Source organism: Poecilia latipinna, unplaced genomic scaffold, assembly GCF_001443285.1.
Source record: "Poecilia latipinna isolate Pla-1442-1.1 unplaced genomic scaffold, P_latipinna-1.0 Scaffold1582, whole genome shotgun sequence".
NCBI classification, from domain to species: Eukaryota; Metazoa; Chordata; class Actinopteri; order Cyprinodontiformes; family Poeciliidae; genus Poecilia; species Poecilia latipinna.
Genome location: NW_015114198.1, coordinates 116263 through 137838, shown reverse-complemented (window position 1 = coordinate 137838; position 21576 = coordinate 116263). Strand labels below are relative to the sequence as shown.

General features: G+C 38.0%; 1 protein-coding gene and 1 long non-coding RNA gene across 3 annotated transcripts in view; both read left to right on the top strand.

Moving 5' to 3' along the window:
• ccnb3 (cyclin B3) overlaps nt 1-2216 on the top strand; it is an 8458-nt gene extending 6242 nt beyond the window's left edge. For both annotated transcript variants that reach the window (XM_015058890.1, XM_015058888.1), the window contains exons 9-12: nt 152-307; nt 408-557; nt 1507-1637; nt 1733-2216. In XM_015058890.1, the coding sequence (XP_014914376.1) occupies nt 152-307; nt 408-557; nt 1507-1637; nt 1733-1805 (510 nt within the window). In that variant the 3' untranslated portion in view covers nt 1806-2216. The remainder of the gene's footprint in view (nt 1-151; nt 308-407; nt 558-1506; nt 1638-1732) is intronic.
• A 1782-nt stretch (nt 2217-3998) lies between these two features.
• Nucleotides 3999-20339, top strand: LOC106963799 (uncharacterized). Its single transcript, XR_001428260.1, has 3 exons — nt 3999-4304; nt 8202-8303; nt 19815-20339. It is a non-coding gene; the product is annotated as an uncharacterized LOC106963799 (long non-coding RNA).
• The last annotated feature ends 1237 nt before the right edge of the window (nt 20340-21576 follow it).

Genomic DNA, 21576 nt, shown 5'->3' with positions numbered 1-21576 from the left:
TTTTTGCGCCCCGTCGGTTTTCCCCCCCTGTTTGTCGCCTCCAAATTTTGGGGGAGAACTTTTTCCTTTTTTTTTTTTTTTTTTTTCCCTAGCTGGTTTGAAGTGACATTTCAGTTTGAACCGTTTTGAGTCTCTTTGTCGTTGGTTGCAGGAGCGCTGCCCGCCCCCCGTCGAGGATTTCCTCTACATCTGCGACGACGCTTACAAACGGCCCGAGCTCATCAGCATAGAAGCCAACATCCTGAAAACGCTGTCGTTCGACATCAACATTCCCATCCCGTATCGGTTCTTGAGACGCTATGCCAGGGTGGGTCGACTTTAGTCGTAAATGTTGTTGTACAGCAGAGCGATTGAAGACTTAAGGTCTAACTTGGCCTAACCTTTTATTTTTTTTCTCTTCCCTGCAGTGTTTGAATGTCGGCATGGACACGCTGACTCTGGCTCGCTTCTTCTGTGAGATGAGTCTGATGGAGATCGACTTTGTGGAGGAGCGGGGCTCACGGCTGGCATCAGCCTGCCTGCTGATGGCGCTGGTCACCAAAAACCTGGGAGGATGGGTAAGCTACCTCTACCTGAAACAAGAACCTAAACCACAGGTGCTCTTTACAGGTCTGTGTTTGAAAGCTGATTACGTATTGCCTTTCATATCAGTTAACATTGATTAAGTTTTTTTTTGTTTGTTTTAAAGATCTGAAATATTGACAAACTGGTGTTGTGATGCACAGTTTTGACTCCATTTCATTTTATTTTTAAGCAGTTTAGTTATGATTTTTTTTTTTTTGAAGGGCAATTTTGTTTGTGGACTTCATAATGTGTTTATGGGTTCAGTAATGCTTTATTGCCGTTTTAGTGTTTTTTTAGATGGTTAAAATATCTTCCAGTTCCAATGAACATTGTTCTTTGCAAAATTAAAGTTTATTGACCTTTGAGAGGGTCAACTTAACAATATTACTTGACAATTGTTTTGAGATCATTATCATTTTTCACAGTAATTTATCATCTAGCAAAAATTGTTACTGTGACAGGCCTGTCTACATCCCCCAGAATCCTGTGTGGTTCTGGATTGGAGTTCAGTGAAACTATTGAGCATTCCTATTGATATTAATACATGTCTGTCGTGTTTTAATATTGGTATAGAGTTATATCCCAGGCCTACAATTGAATCAGTGATCCAACAAAGACTGGATCACTGATGAAGGCTCCTCCCAAAGCGTTCTTCTTTTCTCTGGATTTGAAGAACAAGTCTATCAGTAACAGCCCAATGTATCCCAAGAGTCATTGCAGGCTGAACGGGAAACTTTTGTTCAACAAAATGGTGGACAAAGTGGGAGACGAGTACGTCTTATAGAAGCATATTAAAATCTAATATTACAACGATAGAAGCTTATATTGGTTAAGTGGTGACCGTTTTTGCCAAAGTACTTTTACAATGGACTGCAAACATCTCATGAAATGTTAAACCCCAAAGCCGGATGTAACTTTTCTTCCGTGTTGTCGCTCCTGCAGTGCCCCATCCTGCAGTTCCACTCCGGCTATCAGGTGTCTGACTTGAAGCCTGTGGTCAGAAAACTCCACTCTATCCTTCAAGCTCCATCCGACGATAACCTGAAAACCATCCGGAACAAATACTCTCATAAGTAAGTCTGCAAACAAAAATACACTTAGAGATATTGCTGTTCTGAGCTGACGGGATGAATAATCCAGAATAATTGATTTATTTTATTTCCCCCAGGGTATTTTTTGAAGTAGCTTCTCTTCCTTTGGTTGATATTAATGTCTTGGAGAAAGCCATGGCCTCTTCGTGAAGATGGAGAAATACTCTAAAAGACTTGAGTTGAGTGAAAGCTCCCATTAGGACAAACGTTGTACATAATTTAATGTTTAATATTTATATGTTGTCCAGTTTGTCTTCCGTGTGAAGTTGGAAATAAAACCAGTTCTCAAGGAGTGTTCTTAATGTGGGCATTGTTATTAACATGTTAAACTTATTTTATCAGTGGATTTGTTTTTTTTTTTATATATATAGGTTTTTATAAGATCAGTGAAATTGTAATTCATTAGTAATCTGTAAACTCCTCTGTGTGTATACTTGCTAGTGAATTATGGACTGGCCCACAATTTTTAAAAAAGATTTCAGATATTGTTCACGTTAGCAGCTATGCATGCATTTCTGGTTGTACAGTGTTTATCATGTTAAGCTAATAATTTGTATAAAAGAAAACCAAATAATGCTATTCTTTTTTTTTTTTTTGTTATGCAAAGTTTTAAAATAAAGAAATGTTTTACTCTTTACTCCAATGAATGATTATTTCACTTTTATTTAGACATTAACCGTTTATTTTGTTGCGCTTTAAAGTGACAGTTGCAAGTTTAATTTCCGGTGACTGTAATTCTTCTTTTTTACCACTAGAGGTCGGTGTCACAACATGAGAGGTTTTGTATGTTTTCTGACTGACGGGATCACAAAGAACTGGGAAAGAAACTTGGGAGGTAAAGGACTTGTTGCATTAATACAAACTTATTGGATGCAAAAATGAGACAAAGACTTAAAGATTCACACCAGTCGAGTTTGGTCTCATTTACCCAGAGGACATTTTGTTTGTCCTCTGGGTAAATGAAACTGTTCTTTCACCAACAGAACAAAGACTGGTCCTCAACAGATGTTAGTGCTTGGTAGCTAAAATTATTTAAAAACACTAACTGGCTCCTGTGTCTTGATTTGCTTTTTTTTAAACAGTTCAGTGTTTCAACCAAATTCAGAGGCAGAAGACCATGTTCTCAAGACTACAACCTGACATTTTTCTTTTACACACAGTAAAAGAATGTGTGTAAAACAGGTTGCACTGACGGTTGTTTGCACCTACATAGCCATTCTGGTGCATTTTGAGATTTGCAGTGTGAACATAACCAACTGATGGGTCATTAAGAGAAGATTCTGCAGTGTACCACTTTTGTCTCTTGGGACTTAAGCTTTACATGCCTGATCTGAGTTAATTGTAGCTCTGGCTGTATGCTTAGGGTGATTTTACAGCTGAAAAGTGGACATCTGTTCTGCCTACTGTTTAAGTGTTTTCACACTTAAATAGCAGAGCTGGCTCGATTGGGTACTGGAATTGCAACGTTTGTTACATTTTCAGCTGGTGCGGTTGGCTTTCACACTGCACTGTGTGAAATGATCCAAACTAATGGAGAAACTTTTTTACCTCCTCCCTGGTGGGGCTGCACCAAAAGCTACTGAAAGAAACAAAACCTCTGAAGAAGACATTGAGCGCAACTTCTGTCTTCGTGAAATATAAAAAAATGGAGCAGCAGATTTTATTTTCAGATTTCAACAGTAGTAGGATTTGTCTTTGGCAAAGACCACAAGTCATTTCTCCCGTTAGTGTTGCTCTAGTGTTTTACCCAGAATGCCCTCTGCTTCACTTCTCTTGCTGCTTTTGAAGCGGTCTCTGGTCCGCTTGCATCCACATACGCATTCAAACCGCACCAGAGTTCACTTCAACTGAACCAAGACTGAGATTTTTATGCGGACCAGAGTTTGCTTTTTTTTTTTTTTTTCCTTTTGTGTCCGCATCAAAGATATACACACCTCCTCAAACAAACCGGACTTCTTAAATGAACTAGAGTTTGGTTAAATCGGACCAAACAGGTTGGTGTGAATGCACACTTAAGTATTCAACAGTATTGCTAAGAAGTTTTATTTCAGGATTGCCCTGTGTTTAGCTCCATCTATTTATCATCCATCTTAACTGTTGTTAGTAAAAAGTATTTCCTCCTTCCAGCGTGTTTCTGAACTTCCATGTGGGTATCTACTACTTATAGAAACAGTCCAAGAGCCAAAATATAAAAATAGAAAAACCCAACATCAGTTTTTTTTTTTTTTAACTTAAATTTAAGTAAATGTTTTGCGGGTGTATGCAAAACGACTTGTTTCAAAAACCTCCATCTTGTTACCTAGCAACCCCAAGCCCAGCCCCTCCCCCGGCAATCCTTGGAGCTCCACCCACTTCATTAAGCTAAGTTTGTTCAGGTGTGGTTTTTACAGCTACGCAATGGCTGCTGCTGGGAAAGGAAAACATGATTTACATAACTTGTGTCCATGCATCTTTTGTTCTCTGTTAGAGCTTTATTTTATTTTTGCTTACAATGTCCCTGTGATATTACCAAAGAAAGTTGTAGTTTGTGGGAATAAATTCAGGAAGGAGTCCTTTGAAAACTACCAAGAGTTCATGACGGGATTCAGACTTCGACTGAAGGAAGATTCTGGTCCCACTGTTTGTCACAAATCTACAAATTATGGCGGTGTAAGTACAAAAATATGTCTTGTGTATTTTGTATTATCCGGCGGGAACATGTTTTATCATTTAGCACAAGCTAACGCTGAACTTAGCCTTTGCTAGGCCTGTGTCTCACGTCATGTTACCCACAATATGCGCGCATTCACTGTTTGTGAAAACAGACACGCGCACAACACAAATTTTTTTAAAGAAATGCTACTCCACTAACCTCACAAATATGTGGTAGAAAAAAAATGTTTTTGTGCTATTGTCAGCTGCTCGACTTTGTCATGGCGCACTGCTTTGAAGCGAAGCAGAATCCTCAGAGTTTTAATTTATAACGACATAAATGTGCATCAAATCCGCAGCGTTCAGTGGTTGTAGCTTCAAAGTTGTCCAGGAGGCTCCACTGTCCCTACTTCCGGGTCAACGATTTATGGTTGTGCCAATGTCGCCATTTTCACTTGTCTGAGGTACTAATGTAAGCACTGAATTGGGAGTGCTTGTGCTATTTTCAGATGAGAAGATAGTTTTTACTATGTTAAATTAAGAGGAAATGCCTTATAGCCAAAACTTGCTTTGATCTTTTTCGCGACTTTATCCTTGTGTGGTGTGTTCCCCAGTCTCCCTGAAACTTTTTTGTCTTGTTTGTGGCCATAAATTGCAGAACTGCCATGCAAAAAGGCTTATTTAATAAAAACTTGGTCTGAAAATGCGTTCCATTTTACAAAATCAAACTTTGTCCAGGTCTCTTTGGTGTTAGTGGTAGAGAAAAGTAAGACAACTTCATTGACTTGCATCGTACCAGCTACACCACAGAGCTCTTGTCTGACCTTTAGTTTTGTTTGAAGGTCTATTACGGACACAGCGCACATTAAAAACTTCAGGATGCGGATGTCCGCCAGTTCAATTCAGTGGCAATCATCTCCCACAAACGCGCATAAAGCTTCAACTGCTGCTTCTGCTCCCGCAGCCGTCTGAGCTCATTTTCCCCACCGTCATTCTCTCGATCAATTAAAGTGATTGATTGGCCGCATTGTGTGTGTGTGTGTGTGTGCGCGCGCGCGCATTCTGTCCCCCACTTCTCTCAGAGCAACGATCCCAATAACACCCTCTGATTAAAGTGTGCTGGTGCAGATAGTGCCCATCCTGCTGGGCTGGATAAGGATCTGAACCGCTGCTGCCAAACTGCATATGAGCTATTGATCAGTCTGGAAGGGAAACCAGCTTTCTCCCTGCTAAGATCTGCTCAGTCAGGAAGACCTGGTAGTTCTGTTCATTCAAGTTCAAGTTTGTTCTTCTTTATGACAGAGTATTAGGGCCATGTCATTAAATTAGATGGTAAAGTCTTTGTTTTGAGAAAAAAGTCGAAGTGATAAAAGAATAAAGTAATATTTTTAGAATAAGATTGTACGAGAAAAATCAAAATAAGAGAATATAATCAGTTTTTTGAGAATAGTCAGATTTGCAAAAAAGTCATGAGTCTAAATCATTTAAGAATAAAGTAAGATTTTTTGACTAGTTGTACCAGAAAAACGTCAAAATAATGAGAGTAGGGTTGAATTCATACAAGAATAAAGTCGTACGTGAGAAGTTGAAATCTTTCGAGAATAACATATTTCAACTTTATTCTTGTAATTTTATGACTTATTGTAATTTATTTTCTTAGAATGGCACTAACACTCCATCAGACATCTTTGTAGATTTAACATAATTCTGAAAATATATTCACTTTAAATATAGGAGATCCAGTTTTTAGCACTTAGCTAGCAGATCAACAGACTAAAAGTTGTCTACTTCCCATCATCTCATATGCTTTGTTTCCACTGCCAATCCCTTCCTCACTTAATCAGCGTGTCCCGCCTGCTCTCTCTCAAGGATTCAGTTGGACTAGTTGGGTCTACAAGCGTCTTTATCTGTGAGAACCTTTGGGTCTCTTTCTTTGTAAATCTTCAGTCGGCCAAGTCAGCTAATTACAGGAACGTTTTAGAGGGATGTTTGGCTGCGAGTGCGCCGTGATTAAGCTCCTTAGCAAGTGGAGCTCTTTTTGAGTTTATCTACCCTCCATTTTAGTTGCTGCCATCAAGCTGAATTTTTTTAATACAGTGAGGTTTAATACAGATCTACATTTAAAATTGGCTCAGTTGAACTGAAAGGGCGGCTTACAGGGCAGGAAAGCAATTTTTTTTATTTTTTTTTTGATTGAATGATTTTACATCAGGAGTTTAGACGTTCCAGCTACGGTTTTCATATAATCCCTTTAGGGGCAACAGGCTTACAAGTGAAATTATTGAACAATGAGGAGTTTATAATCTGTCTGTAGAATGCATTACTGTTAAATGACAGATTAGTGGCACAGGATGGAGGGTCTAGTAAGGGTTAAACAAACTGTTTACTAAAATGGAACAAACGCATGAAGCCAATGCAGCCAAGTGAATAAATTAGAACAGAGGTTCCCAAACTTTTCCATGACATCTATATGTTTACATATAGTTTCACTTTAACTTATTTGTCTGGAACAAATAACATTTAACTAACCATTTTAGTTAAATGCATTTAACTAAAATGGTTTAGTTAAACCTAAGCCTAAGAACATCAACAAAAAATGCGTTTAAACTATTTTAGTTAAACTCATTTTTTGTTGATGTTCTTAGGCTCATATGTCCAAAGAACGACATTGTAGAAGCCCCTCTAACTGTATTTTAGTTTTTAGTTTTAGTAGGTTTTTTTTTATTGACTCTCTTAACATTAATATTAAACATCCATATGTCCAAATATATTTGAAAATACAGGGTTTGCCAGATGATTGAAAAGCATATGCTAAGTTAAAGCATTTCACAAAGATTATTTAGCTGAGAAATTGTATTTAACTTGAATGAGAGCTATACTGCTTTAAAAGAAACTTATCTGCATGACAAGGCATTCATTTCTACTTTGGGATTTCACAAAAATATATCAGAAATGAACTTATTTAGATTTTTAGAGCCGGGGGCAAACAACATTACTAGTTTGGCATATAGCGTCATATCAGTAGTAAACAAGGTACACAAATGATAGTGAGGTATACCAGGGCAGAAGTTTAATGTATTTATTTCTTTATCTTCTCTAAAGAGGCACTAGCTGATCCTCTACTGCCAATTCTGGTCTGTATATGTATTATTTTTGAAACATTGACATTGATTTTAGTAGAGGGATTCAAACCTGCGAATATCTCTTTGGCCAGATTTTCTGTAAATTAAGATGCCCATATCGATCAGTCTATCAAAGCAAGAAATCGTTGCTGCCTTTAAAACTCCTGCAAAACAAATGTAGAGGTTGTCAAAGAAGAAGAAAGGAGAGAAAAATGTTGCTGTTGGCAATAAAAAGAGATCTATAGGAGGAACAAGGACGAACAAGAAACAATGTTGACTGGATGTTGGGGAAAGTCTGATTTAGAGTTGAAAAGTAGCAAGGAAATGATGCACTAAAAAGAAATCTGGGAGGCAGTGTTGAAAACAAAGGGGATTCTGTGAGTTGCTGTCTGATATCGCGGGAACATAGCATGTGGTTTTCCTGTGCAATAAGAGAGTCTAGTAAGGGTTAAACAAACTATTTAATAAGAGCATCTTTGAACCTGAAGTGTAAAGGTTTTCAATAATGCTGCTGATTTCTAGCAAAAAATGTGACCTGTTGGGTCTTTTTGATGTTGAGAACTTTTTGTTTGAGTGTTTTTATCTTCATTGTTTTGATCACTTTTGTTTTTGATGTAATGGCCTCTTAAGGGTTACAAGAAATGGACATGATCCAACCCTAGTGATTGCCTTAGACTGCTAGAACCAACAGCAGGGGTGAGGTTGGATCTAATCACCTGGCTTTAGAAGATCCCTGGCACTTGGGCGACTTTTTAGTTTCCAACATAATTCTTTTTATCTATATACATTTCAGGGCAATTCTCCCAGGAAGCAGGCAAAACTTGACTTGGAAAACGATGGCTTGTGAACGTCTCTGCAAGGAAGATCAGACAGAGTGAGAGTTGGAGTTTTAAAAGTAGGTATGACCTTACTTTTTGAACCAAAGTTACAAATGGATGACAAATTACTTAAGACATTCACCATCTTCAAGACTATAATTGGTGCAAACCAATGGAAAGATTAAGATTTATTAACATGATTGAGGGACATCAAAATTAACTGTTTCATTATGGCTATTGACTTTTTTGTTGGATAAAGTTTCTTGGGAGGGAGAGGACGGGAGTTTTTTTTAAGTTGATCAAATCAGCTGCCTAGTTCAGATCTTCTTAATGTTGCTCTTTTGTTAATAAATAGACTAGTTCTTGTATTGGAATCTTGTGCAGATAATGCATGGTGATTCATAAAAAATCTTGAAATGTCTCAAATTAATTTTAAAGAAATAAGTTGGCCTTAAATATGTAAACCACAGGTCTTAAATTTGGTCTTGTCAGGGCTATTTAATCATATAGTCTATGTATTTCTTTTCTGTTGGGACTTTTCTGTCAGGCAAAAGGTTGACAGGAAAACCTCACTCAAACCTCTTAATTGTAGCTAGCTACCTAGATAACTATCTTTGTATCTACTTTGGTGCAAATTCATCGCCAGGTGGCTGGATTAAATTCGTACATTTTTTTGGCGATGTAGGTCTGAAATTTAATTAATAATGGGCTTAAAAAGTCTTAAATTCGAGTTGGTGAAGCCTGCAGAAACCCTGTAATTTATTCTGGATCCCAGTTTGAACTTATAACTTTGCTGTTTGCTCCTTCCAACTTTCAATCGTTAAACTTCCTCTCTTGCCAGTCGCTACAGACCTACGTTTCGTTCAGTTTTACTTGCTTGGAATGCAAAGATGATTTGCAAACCAAAACCTAGACACCTTCTATTGTCTCTTTGCCTTTCAGTGTGTGTCTCCTGTTGCTCACCGGTACACAGTGTGCTTCAAGTCTGCTCGTAATCGTCTGCTTTCTCTGTCTGCTAATTGTCTTGGCTCTGCTGCAATGCCATTAGCATTTCCCCACTGCGTGGATAGGAAAGGGCAACCGGCCCCCTGTCCGAGAAGTGAAGGATTGAGCAAAGAAAGACGAAGTGTGGTTTCGAGAAAGGAGATGAGACCAAACAATAGTGCTTCTAGGATTTGGCTGGCGCTGTGGATTGTTATTATGTGTGTACCTGTGCGGTTGTTTGAGGTAGATGTTCATGAATATGAGTGGAGAAAGCAGAAATGCAGAGATAGATGGTGTGTATATCATTGGAGACGCTGGTGTTTCTGTGTTTTAGAATGTAAACAAGTATCTTAAAAGGTCAGTGAAATTGACCAAAGTGCGACAATTCAAGTTCCCAGAATAAAAGTGCATCCACTTTAATAATTGCAATGTGGAACAGAAATAATGTACAAGTTGGCATATCTTTACCTGAAATCCTCTGCCATCTGTCTTTGACATCCGTGTTTATATTTCTAATCAGTAAAGTTGATGTACGACTTTACTGTATGTCCAGCAGTCACCCTGCTTGGTCAGCAGGTGTGCAACAAATGGAGGCACTGTGACGACTTTGAATCAGAACTCATAAATGGGTTGTATGTTAGACTAAACCACAAGGCCCAGCATATAGTACATCTCTCTGTAGGAAAACTAACCTGATGTTCACAGTTAAAACCAGACATTTACTTCAACAGTAATATAGACACAATTTTTCACTTTCTGACATTAAATTAAGAAACACTAAATATTTGCCTTTCATCCAACGGGATCCAAGGGTATTTATACATCATGTATGACCTATTGACATCCATAGTAACAATTTACACAGTAAAACTCAATTTAGAAAATCTCTCCATCCAAACAGTTTCATAGATTGTAAGAAAAACAATGAAATGCCAATCTTTGGTCAGCAGATGGCGATAAAGTAAAGAGCATGTGGGCAATGGAAATACAAAAAACTTAGCTGGTGACTATCAAACAGTTTTGATGTTATTTACAGTTTACTCTTTTATCTGTAAGAATTAACAAAGTTCATAGCAACAAGAGATGCAAAGTTTTTGAGAAGTTTAAAAAGAAGTTCTATTATGATTATCCCTTGTAGTAGAGAAGACCTTATTGAGTCTTCAAAGATACACATCTACGTCAGATCAGACAAAGCAAGTCTGGGGAAGTGCATGATTGGTTGTGTGTGTCCTTTCATTGCCTTTCCAAGAAAACAGAGGTCACTTAGTGAAACCCGTTTCATTTTCCCAGTTGTTTTCAGGCAACAGGCCAAATGTGCAGCATACCTTTGATGCTCTGAGTCGTGGAGGAAATTTCTCAATTTACCAGTCAGTCTTCAATTCAGTTCCTACAGATGGTTAGTGACAGAGAGAATGGGTTTGAAGATGCACGAAAGCACCAAGTTGAAGTTGTTCTCTGAACTTTCTCTGCATGCTGGGTCATGGCCTCATCGATTTAAGAGGAGCTCTATTCTCACTCTGCAGAGATGCTAAAGACGGTCGAGGCTTTCAGGAGTTTGTGACTAAATATAAACGTAAACTTTTAAAGCATAGATCTAAAGAGGAATGGTTAAAGATCGTTTCTAAGGTGTGATTGAAACCTTACTTTCATTTAAGTAGGGGAAAAATGTTACCAAGAAAGTCCAAGATTTAACTATGCGTCTTTCTCTTTTGCCGGTTTTAATGGTCACTTTAAAAAAAAAGATTTTTAGTTGATTCTGCTTGCTTGTGCAGAAAATGGAGAAAACAAATTAGCAGAGTTAGAAGCCACAGAAGAAGGAACACAGGGGATTTAATGCACTTTTTATTTTTATTTTTTAGCAAATCTTTGTGGCCACCATCTTTGCAGTCTCAGTATCTCATTCACAAAGCAAATACTACAAATTCATTGACGGAGCAAGTATATCCATCAAATTCAATGGATGTCTGTAATTGTTATGTGACTTAAGTGCACAATTGAATTGGGTTAGACTGCTGCATGCTCACATCTTAGAATGATCTGGGGTTTCCCCCAGAAAACTTGCTAAGCCCAACGGTAAGTCATTCAGCGCCCTACCATGTTTTTGAGGAATTAAAAAAAAAATAGACAGGAAATTTGAAAATATCACTAGGTAATTGTGTTGTAGGAATGCAGTAGTGTTTAGGTATTAATAAATGTAAATGCTTAAAAAAGGCAAACATAAAAAAAAAAAGGCTTAGTCTGGCAGAATTGAAGCTTGGTGGCCCGTCAGGCTTATAAAACACCTGGGAAACCCTTGTGGCCTATTCAAAGCTTAGACCTAAATCCAAATAAACTGTGATAAATCTTGAAAACTGATGAAAATACATACAACAGAAATACTGACATTTTGTAAAACATGAAAATGTAAAAAAAAAAGTTCAAGTGTTGTGAATATTTTGTAAAGCTGTAATCTTAAAAGCAATGTGGCACGAGGTAAATGTGAAACTTTGGTGTAAATGGTGTGATGATAATAAACAGGAGGCACAAACCTTTGGTACATTTCACACTTTCACCATTTGTGTCATTAAACCTGTCTCCAAATTGATGCGGTAAATGTTTGTGCTTGTTCAGGTGATGGTCTCTTGAACAAACGAGACAACTAAATGTGTGTATGGGAGATGGCGCGCCATGTTCGTTATTAAAAACACACCCACGCTGAAACGGCGGCGACGGGAGCAACCGAGGGTCCCCGTCTGTGTTTAACGAGCTCCAGAAACACTAAAACCCGGGGTTCACATGTGTGCAGATGAAGACACCTTTGTTCTGCTAACTTGTAAGAGTGTGAGACTGTAATTGCATGCCTTACGGCGGACAAAGAAGCACACTTAATCAAGAACTGAACCTCTTGAAATGGACAGTGGACCGTTAAACCCGGCCACTGCTTTCTGTATGGCACTTTTATCACACTGACAGAGGAAGAATCCCGAATAAATGAACTCTAAGTCGAAACATTATATTTGAGTTCTTGATGGATGCATCTATTGCTTCTACTTCCTACAACCTTAGAGCGGGGGGAATAAAGAGAAGTAGCACTTTAAAAATGTATAGACACCCCAAGGGATTGGAGCTCTCAGGTCTTAATTAGCTCGTTAGGGGATAGGTCTGCTCACGGTCATAACGAACAAGCCAAGTGCTTAATTTTAAGGCTTTCTAAACTCTCAGACTCCTTAAACTCTAATATGCAGCCACAGAGTTCTCTAAACTGCATGTCTTAAACCCAGATAATTAAAATAATTGAAACCCACAAAGCACTGGAGGGCTAAAAGGAGATAAAAAGCCGTTTCTTCAGTTCTCGGTGTAATTAAGAAATGGTTGATAACAAAAAGAGTGGAGGTCAGTCTCAGGTTTTGAAGACCAAGAGATCCTTCTAATACAGTTGCTTTTATTTTTGTTGGAGCAAATAATTACTACTTTTCACTCCAGAAGGGAGTAGACAAAATTTGTATGCTTGGGGAAATATGGTAAATACCCAAGTGGCTCCAGTACTTGTTCAAAATGTGTGTGAAACAAAGGGAAGAATCTTTTACATAGGGATCAGTGAAAGTATCAGCTTTGCATTTATATGGTGCCTATTCATATGGAAAACATGCATTTATTCTTATTCCCAAACTTTTCCATGCCATAGCCCCTCAAAACAGCATTAGCTTCTGGGTGAGGAAACCCTTTGAAATCTGCAAACAGTGCTACTAAATATGTAAAGAAACATCTTTCTGAATGTTTTTTTTTCTCACTTTAATCTGCTATTCTCAAAAGTTATTATATTTGTTTAGTATAATTTCTGCCTCATACCTTCTGACTTTTGTTCATGCTACACTTAGCAGCCTGATTAAATTTGGCTGGCAATCAGAGATGAGCATCAGTAAACTACCTTAGCTTATATTTCATAGTAATGATTGAAAGATAAATGTAATTTTATTATAAAACAATTGAAAGTCTGATTCAAACATTTTAGTTGATGTAATTGTTCATTTTTGCATTTTCCCCACTTCATCTTTCTAGTTTTCTGATCCTCTATACTGCCCCCCGGTGGCAGTATCAAGAACACTATTCTAATTCACTATACAGTCAACTTATTGGACATTTCGTTTGTTTCAATAAGACTTGAAGTGATTCATTGCAGAGTTTAAGTGCAGTTTATTACATTAAAGTGAATATTTCAGGAGACAACTGAAGTGTAATAAATCCATTAGCAAGTCCTCTATCATGACTGATGAGCAGAGAACTGAAAGAAGGAGAATCTTTGGTTGTTCTGATGAATGGCTTCATTTAGTGGGAAGTACAGCCTTTTGTGGAGAGATAATGTATTATTTCAGTTGTCTGGTCTTTAAAAAGTGTAGCAGAAACTAGAGACTGAAGTTGAGCGGTGAAATGAAGGGTAAGGCAGAGCTTTGTAAGGAACCAGAGTTTATTTACCTTCTTAAACTGATTGTAAGGACATTGTAATTAATGTTCTGTCTTCCAAGGTTGAGAGTTTTGGTCAAATTAGTCTAACCATTGTCTTCTTTTGCAATTCCACTCCTTGTGGGATTTGTTCCATTGAGTTCAATTTCTCAGGTATTTTATCCTGGCCAATCAAACAGAAGGGGCGGTGAACAATGATGTTGAGTTTCGTACTCAACTTTTGAATCAGAGTTTTGTTGTACTTTAGCAAAGGCAGCAGAGGAAGTGAACAAAGTCATTCAGTCCACATTGGGCATGCTTCTAAATATTGAGCAATTCAAGTCAGAGAAAGAGGAATGCTTAAGATTACTCCCCTCGCGATTTAGTAAAAGTCTAAAGTTTTCCAATTGGCTCCGTTAATAGCAAAAAGGTGGCTAGGCTGAATGCTAGACAAACAAATCCCATTGTTTTGTCCTTAATTCAAGGAGGTAGAAAAATTAGAAGTTGGTGCTGACACTTCCCTCCGCGGTGGGGACAGTCATAGCGTAGCTTTTTTCACGATTAATCTTGTGTATCACAGCCAAATATTAGTGATTACAGGACTTCAAAGTCCATTCCTCTGGGAAAGCAATGGTCTCTCAATAGCCGATGGTCCTGACCCAGGCTAGAAACAGATGACTGAAGTTTGGAAAAATGCCTTGAAACTTTTGAACAGTGATGTCTTACAAGGATTGGAGTGGCTCTTGGGGAATTTTTCCTCAGCTGACCTTATTCTTTTCTGTCCTGTAAACGGTCCCCACCACACAAAGATATATGCGTTAGCCGCTCCTTTGACAGGCCTCACTTCCTCTGAAAGTGTCCTCTGCAAGGGTCTTTTGAGGAGAGACTATAGAGAGACCTCAGCTTGACTTTTGTTTTATGATGAATAAAAAAGGGATGGGAAGGGAGAAAAAAAAAGGTTATTAAAAAAGACAAAAGATGACTCAATAAAACCAGTCCATAAGAAGGTCCAACAGAGAAATGGTGGATGAAGCGGATGGAAATAATGCTGAATTGATACCGATATTGAAACATGAATTATTTTTAACCCAGTAGACCTTAAGAGCGTTAAGAAGATCATAAAGCAGATTCACTCATAATATTTTCACTCTAACTTTTCTCCAACTTTCTTCAAGGGCATCATATCTCCCTCTTGTTCATGACCACCCTTATCCTTTCCCTCATATCAAGAATCTTGTCAATATTTCTCCCTACTGTGGGGGAAGCCTTCATCATCTTAGCCTAATACCACCTCCTGTGCTATAAATCAATTCAGATTTTTTTTTCTTTCTGGTTGCTGCTTTAGTTTGCTTCAGATATAAGTTTCATCTCTGCCTGTGGGATGTAAGGAACTGGAAAGACATTTTCCTTTCATTCGTTGTATGTCAGAGTTCAAACCTTGGGGGGTTGGGGGGGTGACTGGTGCTTATTGGTATGTGTACTCACTGGGACAGGGATTGTCACTTAGCAAGTTGCTAATTAGCGATCAAGTTGATGGGGAATATCAACAACTTCACAAAAAATAGACTTTAGACAGATTTGGAAATATCAAAGCCTTTTCACAAATTGTTGCCCTGCTCTTCTCCAGTATTTGACATGAACCTTGTTAATCCAGGAAATGTCAAAAAGTGTTTATTGTGGCTCTTGCTTATTATTTCAAGGTTGTTGGAAACTGTGCTTTAAAAATTGATTTTTTTTTTCAAAGCACATAACGTTTTACCCTGGCCCAAACCAAAGAGTAGCATATATCGTGAAGTCCTACCAATGTCTAAAGAAGTCTGGATTAAAATGGTGTCTTAGGAACATGTTGAAGACGGGTAAAGTATTTTGCCCAAGGACAACACAGCGGAGACGGATGGAGCAAAGGCTCAAACCAGCAACCCATTGATTACGGGACAAACACCTTCCACCATCGCCAATGTTGCAAAGTGTTTCTTCACTTCTCAAATACAGAGAAGTGCTTTTCCTTCTATGATTTTTATTTTTTTTCTGATACTTCTTGCTTTCCTAAAACTTTAGCCTTGTTTTCTGCTTTAAAAAACAATTTGCATCACACAGGCCACCATTTATGCAAACTGTACTTCGAACCGCTGTACAGAATACATCAAGCTGATTTATTACCTTGATCAGCCTTGGGTCTTTGTCTTAACCATGTGTGAAAACCGGGGTCGTGTTGGTCCACCTGCAGCCGGTTCAAAAATCTAGCTGAAACGGCAAAAAGGAAGATTAAAGCAATTTATTTTTCTGTATCTCTAACACACACTCTTTATGCAACTTATCAACTGTAGTGATATTAATAACTAAGAGTGGAAGAAAGCGTGAAAGTAGAGACCAGATACTGAGGGGAAAACTATTAGAAGGGAAGACAGACATTCAGCTACAATTTCACACATTCATATCCACATTTATTCAGGCCAGCAGCAAACACCTAAAATATGCTTGTCTAACATATCAGTGACTCCTTTCTTTCTGACTTAAATAAATTTAAATTTACAGCTCCTTGGAGATCTTAGCTGTAGTAATAAAAAAAAAAGTGGTGGATCTGAACCATTACCATTGCTGTACCTTCATTATGTCTGTAATTCACACTCAGCCAAACATGTCAGTGTGTGTTTCTGCATGTGTGTGAGGCAGAATCACCTAGCCATAGACACCAACTCATCTTCTTCACAACATTACAGCACAAGAACTGTGTTCAGTGGATGTGAAATTCCGGATCTCCTTCAGCTCCAGGGGAGACTTGAAACATTTTTTTTAAACAAATATTTGAATCAAGCTTGTTGATTTGGAGTCATTTATCTGGTTACTTCCACTGCTGCTGCTCAGTCGTAGCTTTTTTTCTAAGGCCCTTTTGCACATCAACCTCTAAAATACTTCTGCTACACATACGGACATTTATATGTTCCCTCACCAAAACTGAAACGGAAACATTGAGCATTTCAATGTTCTTCTTAGGGCTCCCAATGAGCCATCATTTGATCCAGGTGTGTTAAACCAGGGAGAGACCTAAGTCATGCAGGATGCCGGCCCTGATTAAGCAGAAGCAAATTATTATTTTTATTATATAATGTTGTTTTTTTTAAACTCAACTTGCAGTTTCTTTAATCAATGCCTAACCCACACCGCCCTTACTGTCTTTTTTACCCTTCAAGTGAGGTCAAGATCTATGTAAAATTAGTATGATGCAGGTGACCAATTGGATTGTTTAATGACTGTCAGGAAAGGAAGACATTAGAAACAAAGTGCAAAAATATTCATACCTCTGGTAGATTTAGGGAACTGCCAATTCAGCCACACATTGTCTTTTTCTGTCTATTGCTAAGTGTCTTGTTTGTTTATTAAGCTTTCAGCAGAGCTGCTCCATTAATCTCACGGCACCGCTAAAAATGCTGAGCGACGACAATAAATCTAATCTAAGTAATAAGCTCATCATCAAAGATAAATTGTGAAAATTCCAGTGGAAACATTCAAATGGCTCATGAGCAATAAGGGCTGGTGATTGTGGAGGTGAGGATGCTGGAGTGATGTTTTCATAATTACAAGTTTTACATTTTTACAGATATTTTATTGCCATGTTTTTAAAGTGCATCTTTTCTAACCCTCCTGCAGTCCTTAGAGGGGTCGAGTAGTCCTCCGCATTAACTTTTTTTCCCTACTTTGCGTTCGCTTTTGTTTCCTCTCCTACTCCCTCTTTGCTTCGCCGCTATCCGACCGTGACATTTTCTGCACTCCCCCTCTAGTGTCGCGGGACGTATATACATCAGTTAAACCACTAGTGTCCGAAGTCGGTCCTCGAGGGCGGCATCCTACATGTCTTAGTTTTCTCCTTGGTGGTAGCAACAACCTCCTCAGCATTTCAATGTTCTTCTTAGGGCTCCCAATGAGCCATCATTTGATCCAGCTGTGTTAAACCAGGGAGAGACCCAAGTCATGCAGGATTCCGGCCCTCAAGGACCGACTTTGGACACCACTGATTTAAACTAACCTGTGATGAAGAGCGCAAACCCTGTCTCGTTCATGAAATTTTCTGAAATCTTGAAGGTGTAAAAATAGAAACGTGGGTATATCATGGAACATATTTTTTTCTATGGGGACAGGTTTAGATTTTGTCTGCTCTGTATGAGTCACAATGCAAGAAGGCCATTAATCCACATTTTCCACCACCGAGAAGAAGAAAAATCAAAGCTGCAGAATAACAATGAAGCCATTTCTGTTGCTTGAGGATGATTGCAGGTTAGTTTTCTGAGCAGCCACCCAGAACATTTGAGAAGGGGCTGGGCTGAAATGATCTGCAGCTCGCCTGTAGGGGACAGCAGTTCCATTCATGTGCGAAAGCGTCAAGTTTAAAATTCAGAGAGTGAATGAAACTGAAACATAAGGTGCTTTTGGCCCATTTGGCATTCATTTTAGGGAGAGTTTATGAACCTTGAAGGGCTTCTGTTGGTACGCAGTGTCTCATGTTTATGAGGCTCAAACATCCCGTCTAATATTGTATCTGATTAGTCTTGGAAGCTAACAGGAGTTTAACCGGAGAAGATTTCTGTTCCTTTCTGATGAATTTTATTGAAATTGACAGGAAGGAGATCAAACCTCTTTTTTGATTTCCCTACTTATTACACTACTGCAAAATATATCCCAGAAAATGTTTTCATTGTTGATGCTGAGGGAGAGTTGAAACAATTTTAAAATGGTCCATAGTAGACGTTGTTAAAACTGGCAAACAATTGGTTTAAAAGTGAGACTGAGAGGTTTTGTGTCTGACCAGGTAGTCAGGAGCACCACAGGGCACTGTTCTCTCACCATTCCTTTTCACTCTATAAACCTCAGACTTACTGACGGTTCTGCAGTAGTTTAGTGTATCAGAGACGGACAAGAAATTGAGTAGTTGGGTAGCATGTGTCAGAACTGTTATCTCATCTTAAATTTGAACAAAACACAGGAGAAGGTGGTGCATAAATAGCTTTGTGATCACCAAGGCAACCAGACGATTTAGGTCGGACTGGACAGTGAAGTCGTCCACAAGAAGGGACAGATTGTGATTCTTGAGGAAGCGTAGGTCCTTTAGTTTTTGCAGAAAGATGTTGCATATCATCTGAATGTTTGTTGTTCATAATCTCTGGCATCCACATGTATCCCAGTATACTTTATAATAATGTCCTTTATCAATGACACTTGATGTTGACACAGCATCTGTCACTGATTCATCCAGTGTTGAGACTCCTTTTCATATCAACACATCTGTGTCACAGAACGGTTGTCCCCCAGAAAGTCATATATTAATAATTTATGATTATTAAATCATATTGGAAACGCCTATAAAAGTAAAGCAGAAGTTTTTTCAAAAATAATTGCTTCTGTTGAATTTATATTTTAATGGTTTCCAACAATTACTGCACCAGTAATATTATTTGAAACTATTTAGCCCTGTTGTAGGATTTATCTCCCGATTAAAGGTCTTTAATAAAACCGGACCGGTTTAAAGTCGTCTGTAAAGTTGCCGGGACCTGACGGCTTCAGAAGCCAGATGTCTGGATTTAAATGGGTGAGTTAGGATGACATCAGTTCTAAATCTAGATTTAAATATTTTGCCGTAGATGTGCTTTGACATTCTTACAGCTCATTAAAATCTCTTGGATCTTTATCCACATCATCAAAGGGGATCTTCAACATAACATTTATGGCACCACAAGTTATTTTACTGCAACTGAAAATGTTTCCTCCCCTCCTGTTGTTGCATAAAATATAAAACATTTTAAAATTCTTTTAAAATTCTAACTCTTAAAAAAATTAACCCATTTTATTTAAAAACAATATGAAAAAATAGAAAAAGGAAAAAATCTATTTCTTCTTTTTTCCCCAAATGACTTTAGTTTATTCACTCACTTCTAATGCGTTTAAGGTTGGGGTTAATTTTTATTTTTTTGTGTGAAAAGTTTCATTGTCTATAGATCCTTCTATTGTTTATCTCTACATAAGCAATAGAACGTGCATTTCCCAGCAGAGCTTGATCAAGGCCTCTAGTTTCATAAAAATTTTCTTCATAAAATCCTTTTGACTACTGCAGAAGTCTTCGGAGGCGTGTTTTCAGTTGTTTTGGTGAGCTTGACACGGCAGTAACGGGTTGCTCAACTTTTAATCTCCTGCAGCTTCTACAGTTGCGACTAAAACTGGAGAAACCTGTGAAATGGTGTTGCTGGTTTCTGGTCGTCTTTTGACAACCAGTGATGTGGTTGACCCAGTTTTAGTAAACTGGGTCAAGGCAGACCAGGACCTTCATGTGTCAAGACATGAAAAGAGGATGCAATAAGAGAACCGACTCCCATGGTGGCAGAAATGTCCTGACAAGCTTCCAGAAATAAGAGGCTCACAAACTAAACTTGATGTTTTGGATAGAGAATCCAGTGCAGTGATGACTAGTCAAAAAGTTGTTCATAGCCTGTTTATAAATTTATAACTAAAAAAATGTTTCATAGTTTTATTGGAAAGTGCATGCAATGTATTAAATTGATGCCAACAGCAGCTTTGAATATTTCCATTTTTGTTTAAATATGTTTTATTTGATTAGATGAAGTGAATTTTGGAAAATTTTACATATTGACCAGAGAGTGTGTGCTTTTGATGCTTCTGTGGAGCCTAATGTGTACGTGTTGACATAAAAGATCTGGAATTTACTGCGTGTCCTAATCTCATCCTTTTTGTTTTAAAAGTATCAGCCAACAACATGAAACAAATACTTAGAAGGTCTTGGCAAAGCCTAAGCAAAGACAAAAAGGCATTTTGTTGGATTCCTAAAGAAATTCAAAATGATCAAGCTTTAATCTCTTTATAATAAATCTCTTGGAGGATTAATTCCTGTTTATAATATGAAAGAGCCTTTAGCAGATTTATGGATAGTGAATACAATCATAAATAAATTAAAGATGTAGGTAGACAAAGACTGAAAATGAATTTTTCCATTTTCATGTGGTAATTTAAGCCTACAGGGGGAGGAGAGGCTGGCTTATTTTGAGATGTGCTGCAGGAGCAGATGTGTGAAAAAAGCCAATGGATGGACAGATAACAGTTTCAACCCTCAAAAAGAATACCTTATTTTAATATACAAACAGCTGTGCCTAGCTTGCTTTAACCGCACACACCCTTCTGATCTTTATCTCCACCCACAGCACTTTTTCTCATATCTTGAGTAATGAGTTCTCGTCACTGAACCTGATGAGTCATGCTTCAAGAAAAATCTAGAAAAACACGTTGGGTTTGATGCCTGTCTGAAGTCAACGTTGGCAGGTGGAGTCGATGTGTTACTCTGCTGTAAACCTGTAAATGTAAGACAAAAGTCACTAGCAAGTCCACCAGGAAGGTTGAAAAGGTAGTCAAGTGGACAACCTTTGCAAATTTAGAGTAGGTCCAAAAACATGTCATTTGAGGGGCTGTCAATGGGAACCCATTTGGGCTAAGAGTCCTACATGTGCAGTGAACCTGCAACTTTAAAAACTCCACTCTTATTTCCAATCAGACCTTCACAATTTCAACCACTTAGCACTAGAAAACAAAGGTTTTCGTATTAACACAGGCAAATATATTGTCTACTAAAAATTATGTTCCACTAAACTGTGCTGAACTGCACACAGTTGCACTGTTTTGAACTAATGAAATCACATCTTAAGGGATTTAGTTGTGCTACATTTTAATTAAGGATATTACAGTAAAAATGAAAGAATAAATGTGAGCGCCATACATCATATTTTAGTTGCACAAAATGTGGAAAATGTTAACATTGAATATACTTTTTCTTCCAATATTCAATCATGTGCTAGTTGAGATGTTTATGAACCTAAATCCCTCCTGAAATTAAAGCAACAGTAGGTAACTTTTATAAAGACTTTTTGTTTAAAACTATCACCCTGTTGTGAC